This window comes from Coregonus clupeaformis, chromosome 10 (genome assembly GCF_020615455.1).
Source record: "Coregonus clupeaformis isolate EN_2021a chromosome 10, ASM2061545v1, whole genome shotgun sequence".
Classification (NCBI taxonomy): Eukaryota; Metazoa; Chordata; class Actinopteri; order Salmoniformes; family Salmonidae; genus Coregonus; species Coregonus clupeaformis.
The window spans coordinates 11219710-11232703 of record NC_059201.1 but is presented as its reverse complement, the minus strand read 5'-3'; the positions used below and the strand labels follow the sequence as shown (position 1 = coordinate 11232703).

General features: G+C 39.3%; 3 protein-coding genes across 5 annotated transcripts; 1 reads left to right on the top strand and 2 right to left on the bottom strand.

Moving 5' to 3' along the window:
• The first annotated feature begins 128 nt into the window (after nt 1-128).
• On the top strand, nt 129-4727 carry LOC121574863 (TAR DNA-binding protein 43). Of its 3 annotated transcripts, none has more exons than XM_041887502.2 (6): nt 129-976; nt 1130-1344; nt 1903-2043; nt 2177-2347; nt 2445-3516; nt 4201-4727. In XM_041887502.2, exons 1-5 carry the CDS (start codon nt 736-738, stop codon nt 2946-2948), a joined length of 1272 nt encoding a protein of 423 aa, XP_041743436.1. In that variant the 5' UTR covers nt 129-735; the 3' UTR covers nt 2949-3516; nt 4201-4727. The 3 variants fall into 3 exon arrangements, with proteins under 3 accessions (XP_041743436.1, XP_041743437.1, XP_041743439.1); XM_041887505.2 differs by having other exon boundaries at nt 142-976; nt 1181-1344; XM_041887503.2 differs by lacking the exon at nt 4201-4727 and having other exon boundaries at nt 2445-4124.
• Nucleotides 4373-7211, bottom strand: cenps (centromere protein S). Its single transcript, XM_041887507.2, has 5 exons — nt 6898-7211; nt 6616-6739; nt 5556-5589; nt 5210-5276; nt 4373-4965 (listed from the first exon to the last, which is right to left on the bottom strand). Exons 1-5 carry the CDS (start codon nt 6934-6936, stop codon nt 4852-4854), a joined length of 378 nt encoding a protein of 125 aa, XP_041743441.1. The 5' UTR covers nt 6937-7211; the 3' UTR covers nt 4373-4851.
• Nucleotides 7212-7297: 86 nt separating this feature from the next.
• On the bottom strand, nt 7298-12424 carry LOC121574864 (retinoid-binding protein 7-like). The gene is made up of 4 exons (XM_041887506.2): nt 12290-12424; nt 7964-8142; nt 7611-7712; nt 7298-7511 (listed from the first exon to the last, which is right to left on the bottom strand). The coding sequence occupies exons 1-4, from the start codon at nt 12360-12362 to the stop codon at nt 7458-7460; spliced, it is 408 nt and encodes a 135-aa protein (XP_041743440.1). The 5' UTR covers nt 12363-12424; the 3' UTR covers nt 7298-7457.
• Between the last annotated feature and the right edge of the window lie 570 nt (nt 12425-12994).

Genomic DNA, 12994 nt, shown 5'->3' with positions numbered 1-12994 from the left:
AAATACAAATATGTTTTAAGAGATCACAGTAAAAATGGTGTAGTATTTCCCTTTAAATAATTATTTATCATTTTCTGTTATTTTCTAGATTCACAACACCCCCTCGTACCCTCCGTTTACAATGAAAGGATCTGACATAATGACGTACTTCCTCCATGACTTACATAATGCCATTTTGATCTGAAAGTACAACGGTGTTTCATGTTGTCGCAGATGTGTTTGAGCGTAAATATTTGCTTTAAATCTGCAGTATTACGTGCGTGCTAGGTAAGAAAAACGCAGTTAAGACTTAACGTTAATTATATGATTGCTCAATTTCAGTTTTCTTGGACGAAATTTTAAGTTGTAGGACCAACACGGCACGAGACTCCGTTAGCGCATTCATAGCCACATTGCTATAGCGAGGTCGTCGTCCGGTGTCGATGACACAGCTAGCTAACGTTAACTAGCCAACCTAACAAAGGAACACTGGAAGTGGGACCGTGGTATTTTCGTTTGCTAGAATTTCTCACGAACTCTACGTCGTTTAAATACAATTAGGTTTAATCAAGATAAACAGCGTCCATTTCAACATCTGAACCAATATATATTTTCTGCAAAATCGCGGTGTTTTTTCACTGCTGTTTTTGTACCAATCAGCTCGTGTCGTCGGGCATAGCCGAGTGTTTAGAGAGCTATCTAACGTAAACTAGCCATTGCAGTGTTTTTGGCTGAAAAAAGGCGTTGTGCGTAAAAATGGCAGAGGTGTACATTCGTGTGGCGGAAGAAGAGAATGAGGAGCCCATGGAGATCCCATCCGAGGATGATGGCACAGTGTTGCTTTCTACCGTGGCCGCTCAGTTTCCAGGGGCCTGCGGCCTACGATTCAGGAGTCCTGTTTCACAGTGCATGCGAGGGGTCCGTTTGGTGGAAGGGATGCTTCATGCACCTGAAAACGGCTGGGGAAATTTGGTCTATGTCGTCAATTATCCCAAAGGTATGTTGACTGACTTTTTTTATTTTATTAGCCACCAACTGTTGGACAAATGCATTATAATACATGCATACTAAATTATTCCAGAGTCAACGGTTCCCTAGCTATATGCATCACATGGAATGAGTATCTAACTAGGCAAATGTCTGTCTCAAGTGTTCCAACAGCGATTGAATGATGATGATGATCCCTACCACACTATTTCAGACAACAAAAGGAAAATGGACGAGATTGATGCCTCCTCTGCTGTAAAGATGAAGAGAGGCGATATGAAGACCTCAGACCTGATTGTACTGGGGTTGCCTTGGAAGACATCTGAACAGGACCTGAAAGATTACTTCAGCACCTTTGGGGAAGTCATCATGGTACAGGTAAAGTATCAAATTAGCAATTTCATTCATGCAGATCAGTTGAGTGCTGTGGATACCTTCTCTGTTTTTTCTCTCTCACACAGCTCTAATGTGCAAGGCCTTGCTATATCTGTGGTTCCTTCTAAACTAACATTTGAGACATTTTAAAGTGGCAATGAGCAGTTTAAACAATGACAAAGCATACTCTCTGCCACAGTTTTGCTAAGGGTTGGGCCTGGAGAAATGTAGCCACTCTCAAATTCATAGACAGCACTATGGATACAAGGACTGACCATCCATGACATCAAAATGATAGTTTTAACTATGTTTTGATGGTAGTGTTTTTTTTTACATTTACTATGTTAACAAACATTGGAGTAAAGCTTATTTTGGGTTGTGATGAGGTACATGCATTTAACTAAGCTCATGAGGCATTTATAAGTTATATTCCTTATGAATCAATGGGTACATATATAATTAATGTATGTCCCAAAATGGATATAGCAACTGCAGATTGCCACTTTAAACATTTTGGGTTAATGTGAAATGTAGTTTTTAACCCCATGCTCCTACTTACAGGTGAAACGAGATGTGAAGACCGGAAACTCAAAGGGATTTGGCTTTGTGAGGTTTACTGAGTATGAGACTCAAGATAAAGTGATCTCTCAACGCCACATGATTGATGGAAGATGGTGTGACTGCAAACTCCCCAACTCCAAGGTAGGTGTTTGTTTCTGTATGGCTTGTAACATGGATCATTAATGGCAAGAGCACTGTTTCAGATCACATCCCACCACCTCCCCCTACTGCCATATATTGTTCATGTGCAATACTTTTTACCTTTGTGAAACAGCAAGGTCCAGATGAGCCCATGAGAAGCAGGAAAGTGTTTGTAGGCCGTTGCACTGAAGACATTTCCGCTGATGAGCTGCGCCAGTTCTTCATGCAGTATGGCGAGGTCACTGACGTCTTCATCCCCAAGCCCTTCCGTGCCTTTGCCTTCGTCAGCTTTGCCGATGACCAGGTTGGTGCCACTGCAAATTCAAAGACCATGTTCTGTTTGCCATCTGCTGAATTGCCCCTTTAATGTCAGACTGGCATGTATGTTTTTTTCTCTCCAGGTTGCCAGTTCCCTATGTGGAGAGGACCTGATTATTAAGGGAGTCAGCGTGCACATCTCAAACGCTGAGCCAAAGCACGGCAGTAGGCAGATGATGGAGCGAGCAGGGCGGTTTGGAAATGGGTTTGGGGCTCAGGGTTTTGGTAGTAACCGCACAGGGTTAGGGAGCAGCGCCGGTAGTAATATGGCTAATTTTGGCAACTTTAGTCTGAATCCTGCCATGATGGCTGCCGCGCAGGCTGCCCTGCAGAGCAGTTGGGGAATGATGGGTATGTTGGCTAGTCAGCAAGGGCAGACTGCCACCTCAGGCACCACCTCTACTGGGCAGACTAGCTCCACCAGGGATCAGAGCCAGGCCTACAGCACAGGCAACAGTAACTACGGCACCAGCTCAGCCAGTCTAGGTTGGGGTACTGGTTCTAATTCAACAACCAGTGGTAGTGGGTTTAGCTCAGGAGGATTTGGCTCCAGTATGGAGTCCAAGTCTTCAGGGTGGGGTATGTAAGTAATAGTTTGTATGGTAAGTATTGTGAGATGTCCTTTTCCAAATCTATTTCTGGTGTTACGCGTATCTGATAACTAAACGCTTTTGTCAAAGATGTTTTGTTCGTTTGGAGAGAGAAAAAATGCTCAAGATTTAATTTAGAAATTGTTTGAGGTGAATTATTATTTACCAGGGTGTTCAGCTTAAGTGCTACTTTTGATGTCAAATTGATTTAAGTTTGTCCTGACTTATTTTCAACTGGATTCTTTAAGGCATGTATTGTGATGTTTCTGAAAATGCATGAGAAATCACTATGGTTCACTATTCATCCATATATTTGACAACAATCTTGCATTGGAAAGAATCTGGTTGAAACTGAAATGTTTTAAGTGCAACTTTATTTGCAGTCAAGTTCAATGGAAAAACCTTCACTACAATCTCTTCTGCAGTTCACTTCTCTTCCATTTTCCCGGGAAGAAGCTCCTCTTTGGCAGCATTCTTTGGGTGATGTCAGTATCACTCTCCCTCTTCCCATCTGTAAATGCTTTGCCATCAAAGAACGGCTTCACTCCGCATGTTCTAAGAGACGGTGGGTGTTTCATTTTTTTATCCACTTTTTAATGGAAAGAACTGCGCAGCTGACATTTTAAGAACTCATGAGTGCGACTGAGGATGGCTTGTGGCGAAGAGTGAATCGATGAGTGAGCGAACGGAGAGAAAAAGAAAGCGTGAAACGGACTGGTTGTGCGATGAAAGAGCCCAATTTGACTGCTTTTGTGAGAGTGAATGGAAGCTGCGGATGCTACAAGCTCCTTCCCCCTAAAATGGACTTTCATTTAGTAGTACTTCAAGATCTCTTTTTATTGTAGCAATTTTTCCTACCCTTATTGATCAAGTGCAGAAGTAGTACGCAAATGTAGTGTGGAATGTTGTGCTGAATATTTGTCTTGCTTATATAACCTACCTGACCTGAATGCTGTATGGTGTGTGTGTGTGGTTTCTTTCCTTGTTATTGATGCTCTGTAAGTGTGAACTTGATGTGGATGACACCTGCCGCGGACACTGGGGACGTGAGTGTTGGTGTGAGAGCATGGAGTGGCGTGGTTGTCAAATGTTTCCCAGTGTGATTCTGTGCGTTTCAAAGGTGTTTTAGACATGTCAAATAAGAGTTCTCTAATAAAACTTTGTTTGAATAGATATGCTTATTTGAATACTGGGTACTTTTGTTACACTTGAATTGTCAAAAAAAATCTAATTTAATTCACATATCTAGGGACCTTGGACACTGCTGACCGAGGTTTCCATCTGAACCCGGACTGGAGTCAGTGTCCTGAAGGATGAAGACTGAAGTCCTCACAGGCTTGAAATGGGGTCTTATATTTATGCCAACCTAAAAGGAGTCAGAATTGGGTAGTAAGTTTGGATACATTTGTTCTACTCAGACCTTAAAGTATTTTGTTTATTTGGCTTTGTTTACAATATAACACATTGAGGCATTATTTGGGTAGAACAGTAATCTCATGTATTCTTTGGGACAAGACATAACGAACAGGTTATGGTACTTCAAATGTGTACATGGAAATGGTGTACATAAAGGATATTACAGCACATCTCAATGCTGAAGATGAATGGGAACACCTGTTGTCCTTCAATATTTTTATTTAACTGCTTTTTTAAACGTATAGATCTGTAAATAATTTTGGAGAAGACATTGGAACCGTGCTTACATTTCAACCAATTAAGATAATGCTGTACCACTTGATGGAGAATTGTTATCAATAAATATTTTCTGCAAGTTTGGTCGATCCAGTTGATGCCCTTTTGTGCTATATTAGTAAACGTACACATGCTATTACCTAGTAGTGTCTGTTTAATAGAACCCATTCACTTAATACTAGGGTAGCCTCTAGCATGTTGTTCCTTCCTACTCCATCTCTGTCTCCTTGTTCTTCCTCTTCCCTGCACTCTTCTTCCTTATGTCTCTTTGCTCCTGGTTGGTGCTGGCAATCTCTTCACTCTTCCTTTGTATGAAGTTAGACTAGAAAAGAGTGTTCGTTAATTCAAAACGTTGGCGACAATATCATTGCAAATACCTATGTTCCTGTGGAAAATAACTATAAAAGGGTCAATATTACTGGTACCATAAAAACATTCAGTAATGCCAAGATTGGGTCTCGCTGTCTTAAAACGACACAATAATAAAGCATTGATTAAGACCTGACTGTTCAATCCTGTGATGTTGGCATATATTATGAAATTATTGTTAATTAGCCAATACCCACCAGTGCTGTACTCCGACGAGCCGTAAGCTTCACATCATCCACAGATACTGTGCTTCTTTTGGCATGCCTACAATAGAATCCCCACAACACACATGTTAGTACTAATCTGATTATGAAACCTCATGGTATTGCCTTATACTTGCTTGGAAATGTGTAATACTGCTGAAGGAACCTTTTATTCTGATTACAACAGATCCTGCAGAGCATTTGATGCCAATTCCTTTTTTCCTAACTGAACACTGCATAAATGTGGGGCTGGAAATCATTAATCTGTAACAGGAGGATTGTCAGTCTGAATAAACACGGATTTCATAACATCAATGCAACCTGTATGAAGACCTTTTACCTTGCAAAGGCCTCCAAGTCCTTCGCAAAAATATCTAAAGATAAGAAAAAAAGGAATGCTGTCAATCATCTGAAACATACAAGCAGAATAATCCTTGTGTGTGTCTCAGTGTAAAGTGGCATCCTCCAATGGTCTCTCCCTCATCCGCATAGATCTGAAAACACAGGGCAGGTGAAAGACATGATGGTCTTCGACCCTAGGGGAAGTAAAACATAAAATCAGTTACTGTCATAGGTGCAGTGGAATGTTGTTTTACAGGGTCTTTCGGTTACTGGCCCAACGCTCTAACCGCTAGGGGTTTTGACTAGGTGGTATACAGCATACAGCTACGACCGGAAGTGACTTTTTCGTAGCAGGTAAGGATAATTAACATAGCAGGTTAGAGGAATTAGGTTATAGTTAGGAAAAGTGTTAGGGTTAGCTAAAATGCTCTCCTAACCTGCTACGAAAAGTCACTTCCGGTCCTAGCTGTACCCCCATCTAGTCACAACCACTGCTAGGCTACCTGACACTCTTCACCTGCCAAGTTTTTTCCACTTCAGTACAGATGAAGGAAAGGAGACCAGGGGAACAATATACATCTGACCATTGAGATGCAACGAAAGCGTTCCTTCACTTGTTTTATGGCGCTGACGTCAGAGGACTTGATAGTCAATGTATGTATGGTCATCTGACCATCTATCCGTGGTCTTTCAGGAAAATAGATGAGGAAGGGAAACCATAGGAGTGTTTGGACAAAGCCTTTTGAGTCTCAAGATTTTCCCAGTACCCCTAGCCCCTATAACGACTTGTGATAGGGGAGAACCGAATATGTAAGTATACAGTATTACCTATCGAATCCATCCCACGTAGGCCTATGAAGTGTCTAGGGGCAGTTTCTGGACTGGGCCAGAATAACATGTGAATTTGACTGGTGCTTGGACAGAGCAAACCCAAGGTGGAGACTGTGCACAAAGATGTTCATAATTAACTCATCAGTGTCCTCTTGTTACCAGTCATACACAGCAAATCCCCTTCCCTCCAGACATTATTTGGTGATGTTTGTGATTATAATACTCACCACATTGCCTGAACGTCGTTTCAGCTATTGCTGCTATAACCTGTCGACTGAATTCCTTCTGATGATCCTCACCAATGCTTTGACACAGTCTTCCCACTGTATAGTGGACTGCTGCTTTCAGTCTCTACGGGTTTAGTGAAAATATGAGTAAATACTAGCTTTGTCCATCTTTATCTTACGGACACCACGTGCTTCCAAGACACACACACACACACATATATATATATATATATATATAAGTGTGAATCAATGCAAGTAATAAATCAAAGGTCAAAGTTGCACCTGAAGTTTTCTTTCCTCCTCGTCCATTGCTGTTGACATTTCCTCCCGACAGTTCACGTTAGCTAGGCAGCTAGTAGTAGATAGCTTACTTCACCGGTTTACTCATACACTTCTTCACCAGATTATATTTAAAACAGAAAACTAAACAATATGTACAATAGTTTCTAGAGTAGCTAGCTAATGGGCATGGACTAATCTTTATGATAAATCAAATTGCGCTAAACCTGAAAAGTTGCGCGCTTAGAAAGGCGGATGGTGTCATCCAATCGAACCAATACTAAGCCAACAACACCACCTGCTGGGCTGGAGTATTACAAATCAACGCAATAATGGTCCAGTGCCTTATTCATGGTTTTTGGTAGATCAAATGTATTGTACATAATCACGAAATCCACAAACGTATATCATGTTATTTTTATTCATGTTGTTAAAATGTTAGCTATTTTCTTCTAATTCTTTCGCATACTCAAAGCATATCATATTAGTGATACATTTATGAAGCATATTTAAAAAATGTAAGGTTGAAGAAATATTATGCAAACTTTATGGTGAAAGAATTATCAAGCACTCTTTTTATAAATCTGCTTGCAGACTTTATCCCCACAGGTGATTTCCTATAAGAGAGAGGGAAAATGCATAACAGTTAGGCCTACTAATGCTTTGCCAATGCCATCAATGTAGTTAAAAGGTAGGTATGAGTACATGCTACATACCAGATGGAGCTCATCTCCTTCTATCCAGTGTTTCCACCCTCTGTTCTTCTTCTCTCCCTTCTGAACACACACCAGTTTATCATTGTCCCAGTTGACCACTGTCTGTAATAAACAAGAGCACTTATCATAATGTGTTGTGTGGACCATAATTTTAAAACACCTGGGATAGCTCCAGCTTGCTTGAAATAGCTTAGGCTCTGTTACATATTGTGTTCAATGTTGCCATATTAATGCCCACAGTTCAATAAGCAACAAGGAGCAAAATAACAAAGGGTTCTATTCATCATGATAATTATATGACATAAATGATAAAGTGCCGTCGCCCATAGGAACAGTAAATTGCAAGTTTCTACCTGGACTTTTCTGTTATCCATGGCTTTGGTCACCTCCTCAAACTCTTCCCCAATCTTGAATGAGACTGTGTAGTTTTTGAAGGTAGTGAATGTTTTGATGGTGAAAGAATCCCCGTCTTGCTCAATCACTTTCTGAGGTTTCAACATGTTTGCAATCTTGCGTGTTGCAAAATCAATGCCTGTAAGGAAAGAAATCCTGCATCTGTTACAAATATATCCTAAGAGACTGAACATTTCCAATCCATTCTCAGTAGGAAACTGGTGAGCTAGGGTATGAATCATAACTCCAAAGACAAGGCTTTTTACAAATGTGAATTCTTCAGAATGTATTTCGAAATAAGTTAATATTCATATTATATGGAGTTATAATTCTACTGGGGAGCATGTTGAGCAAAAGAAAGTAGATAGAAGTTGACAATATGAAGTAACTCTGGCACAGGTGTTGGGGAGTAATTGATTACATGTAGCCTAATCAGTTACATGTAATCTGATTTGTAACAAACAAAAATCAATTCAATCAGTTACATTACAAGCAAAAATATTATAATTAGATTACAGATACTTTTGAAAAAATACATTACTTCTTGGATTACATTTATATTCAGAAAGGATGTTTGTGAAGAAATAAATTATTACACCTTTCTGTTATTTATACACTGAGTGTAGAAAACATTAAGAACACCTGCTCGTTCCATGACAAACTGACCAGGTGAAAGCTATGATCCCTTATTGATGTCACTTGTTAAATCCACTTCAATCAGTGTAGAGATGAAGGGGAGGAGACAGGTTAAAGAATAATTTTAAAGCCTTGAGACATGGATTGTGTACAGTATGTGTGCCATTCAGAGGGTGAACTGCTAAATGCTAAATAATGTACACAGTGTATATTATGTTATATATTATAATTTAGCATTAAAAAAGTTTACGTTTGTTCCACCTGAGCAAGTCTGACCACAAGTCACAAACCACTATGAGGACACGAAATGCGTTTGATGGATCTTTTTAGTCTCTTAAGGGGAATGTAATCCAAAAGTAACTGAAAGTAATCTGATTATGTTACAGATTTTGGGGTAGGCTAATCCAAAAGTGATGTTACTGATTACACTTTTAGACAGGTAACTAGTAACTGTAACGGATTACATTTAGAAAGTAACCCTAACCCTGCAGGTGTCCCCATATGTGCCACATACTAAAGAAAAATGAATGATTGCCCCCCCAAAAAATGCAGAGTTCAGACAATAACAATCACATACAGTTGAGATTTACATACACCTTAGCCAAATACATTTAAACTCAGTTTTTCACAATTCCTGACATTTAATCCTAGTAAAAATTCCCTGTCTTAGGTCAGTTAGGATCACCACTTTATTTTAAGAATGTGAAATGTCAGAATAATAGTAGAGAGAATTATTTCTTTCAGCTTTTATTTCTTTCATCACATTCCCAGTGGGTCAGAAGTTTACATACACTCAATTAGTATTTGGTAGCATTGCCTTTAAATTGTTTAACTTGGGCCAAACGTTTTGAGTAGCCTTCCACAAGCTTCCCACAATAAGTTGGGTAAATTTAGGCCCATTCCTCCTGACAGAGCAGGTGTAACTGAGTCAGGTTTGGAGGCCTCCTTGCTTGCACACGCTTTTTCAGTTCTGTCCACACATTTTCTATAGGATTGAGGTCAGGGCTTTGTGATGGCCACTCCAATACCTTGACTTGTTGTCCTTAAGCCATTTTGCCACAACTTTGAAAGTATGCTTGGGGTCATTGTTCATTTGGAAGACCCATTTGCGACCAAGCTTTAACTTCCTGACTGATGTCTTGAGATGTTGCTTCAATATATCCACATAATTTTCCTTCCTCATGATGCCATCTATTTTGTGAAGTGCACCAGTCCCTCCTGCAGCAAAGCACCCCCACAGCATGATGCTGCCACCCCCGTGCTTCACGGTTGGGATGATGTTCTTCGGCTTGCAAGCAACCCCCTTTTTCCTCCAAACATAACAATGGTCATTATGGCCAAACAGTTCTATTTTTGTTTCATCAGACCAGAGGACATTTCTCCAAAAAGTACGATCTTTGTCGCCATGTGCAGTTGCAAACCGTAGTCTGGCTTTTTTATGGCGGTTTTGGAGCAGTGGCTTCTTCCTTGCTGAGCGGCCTTTCAGGTTATGTTGATATAGGACTCGTTTTATTGTGGATATAGATACTTTTGTACCTGTTTCCTCCAGCATCTTCACAAGGTCCTTTGCTGTTGTTCTGGGATTGATTTGCACTTTTCGCACCAAAGTACGTTCATCTCTAGGAGACAGAACGCGTCTCCTTCCTGGGCGGTATGACGGCTGCATGGTCCCATGGTGTTTATACTTGCGTACTATTGTTTGTACAGATGAACGTGGTACCTTCAGGCGTTTGGAAATTGCTTCCAAGGATGAACCAGACTTGTGGTCGTCTACTATTTTTTTTCTGAGGTCTTGGCTGATTTCTTTTTTGATTTTCCCATGATGTCAAGCAAAGAGGCACTGAGTTTGAAGGTAGGCCTTGAAATACATCCACAGGTACACCTCCAATTGACTCAAATTATGTCAATTAGCCTACCAGAAGCTTCTAAAGCCATGACATAATTTTCTGGAATTTTCCAAGCTGTTTAAAGGCACAGTCAACTTAGTGTATGTACACTTCTGACCCACTGGAATTGTGATACAGTGAATTATAAGTGAAATAATCTGTCTGTAAACAATTGTTGGAAAAATGACTTGTGTCATGCACAAAGTAGATGTCTTAACCGACTTGCCAAAACTATAGTTTGTTAACAAGAAATTTGTGGAGTGGTTGAAAAACAAGTTTTAATGACTCCAACCTAAGTGTATGTAAACTTCAGACTTCAACTGTACATGTTATTATCGGCAACATAAAAATGTGTTTTGAATTATTGACAGATAAGAGAAATGAGAATTATGAAATATTATGGATTTGAAAATATAGGCCTATCTAATAAATGAATAAAAGTGAATGAATCAAAGATAATCAATTTCAGTTGAATGGAACGGTACACTACCCTACCTACTGTCAGTATTAATGAATTACCAACAGGTAGGGTGAGTATTGGTTCAGTGGGACACCTGGCAAAGTGGGACACTTAAGCTTTGTAATGGATATCTATAAATGTGTTCAATAACATTGTGCCTGTGTGTTAGTGAGGAAGTATGTGATCATAATCATTGTGGGCGTGGCATCCCGTGTAATGACATGGGTCTCTAGAGGCATAATGGTAAGTAAAATGGCATAGGGTTCTGAGGTAAATAATGTCAAGGTTGTAGAAAAACGGTTTTATTAATACTCTCACGTTTTTAGAATATTGACATTTTGACCTTTGTCCCAGTATGCCAATCGCCTACTGTCAAACTGGGACACCCTGTTACTGTCAAACTGGGACACTAGGCCATTTTAATGCATTTCAGGGGATTATGAAATACATGTTTTCTTAACAGAAATACATTTTCTAAAAAAGCTAGCATAGCTGCATTTTACTTAGAAAGATATTACCTCACCAACATAAAAAATCCTAGCTAGCTATATTCTTAACCATACAGGTATATGATGACAAGAAAATAGTATTTTGCTGTATTTGACTCTGGTGACAATAAAACGGTCATTGAAATTGTTGAGGGGTAAGGCCTTTCTGGTTTCATTCTACAAAATGTCCATTAGAGTGTAGTGTTGAGAATGTTGAGCTGATAGGCCTAGATGAAGTTCATTTTATTTATATGCTATACAATGACATATAGGCTACGTCATATAATTATAATCAAGTATGATTATGATAATAATAATAATAATGATAAATTATAATTCTTAATGTTCCACAAAAATACATAAAGTATGTTTTAATACATTTAATTTGTATGAATAATTTAAGTTTATCATTAAAATATTGAAAATACTAATATATTCTAATTTATTCTTCTTTACAATAAAGAATGAAGTGTCCCACATTGCCAATCAAGGTGTACCAGTTTGCCAGTATTGACTTAAAAAATGTGGTCTCAGCACAATTTGTGTTTGAAGAAGAGTCCTGTGTTTAATATTTTTTTGTTGGTATAGTGTAGTAGGGTTCTTAAACTGTTTAGAATGGTATCATGTTGGGGGTTAGGACAATGGGATGATTCTGTAAGGTGTTCCGGAAAACGAATTTTAATAAAGTGTCACACTTTACCAATACTCACCCTAATTAATTAATCAATAAATAGTAAATATTATTGTAATCAAAGTCACTTTCCTAAAAACATAAGAAAATGTGTGCTGCAATTAACAAGTGAAAAGAGAACTTACCAAGAGCAACCATGTAACCTTCAAAGTTTTCATTACTAGTCATGTCCCATGTGCCACTGTAGTCGGTAGGCATGTTGGATACTTGCGTGGCAGTCTCAACTTCAATAGACAGCAGTTGTTAGAATGAACAGATTTAAAGTCTCTAGGATGTCCCATGGGGTGTTAATATAGGGCAGGGGTTTGGTTTATTTTTCGTAGTTGGTTACTATTTTGGACAATAGAGTAGAGGAATAGTCTGGTGGAGGGCGGAACATGACTTTTTGCACAATTATATGAGGAAATAACATTTGAGATAAGCGCCTCGAAATAGAGTGGTCTATAATGCATCAAACATATGTGCACATTCTTTAGTGGCTCTCTTTCCAACAATGTAAAGGGTCACTGGAATAAATGTGATACAGTTGAATTCTAGGCCGTTTGAGCGCGCGCAACAAATAAAACTTTATAACACTACATTATAACACTTTATAAATAGGCCTACTGTAACCTATTTGTTACAGTTGTTCAGTGGTCTCCTCCAAGCATAGATCCTAGGATGGGTTTTACATTTTACCATAGTGTTCGGTGAGGAAATCAGATCCCTATAGGCCAGTAAAGGCCTCACATGGATGCACCCAGAGTATGCGTGGTTGGGGGATAATTTTCACAGTAATTAGAACTGGGAAGGATGTGTCATCAAGGCCTATCACCTCTCACTTCTTTGGC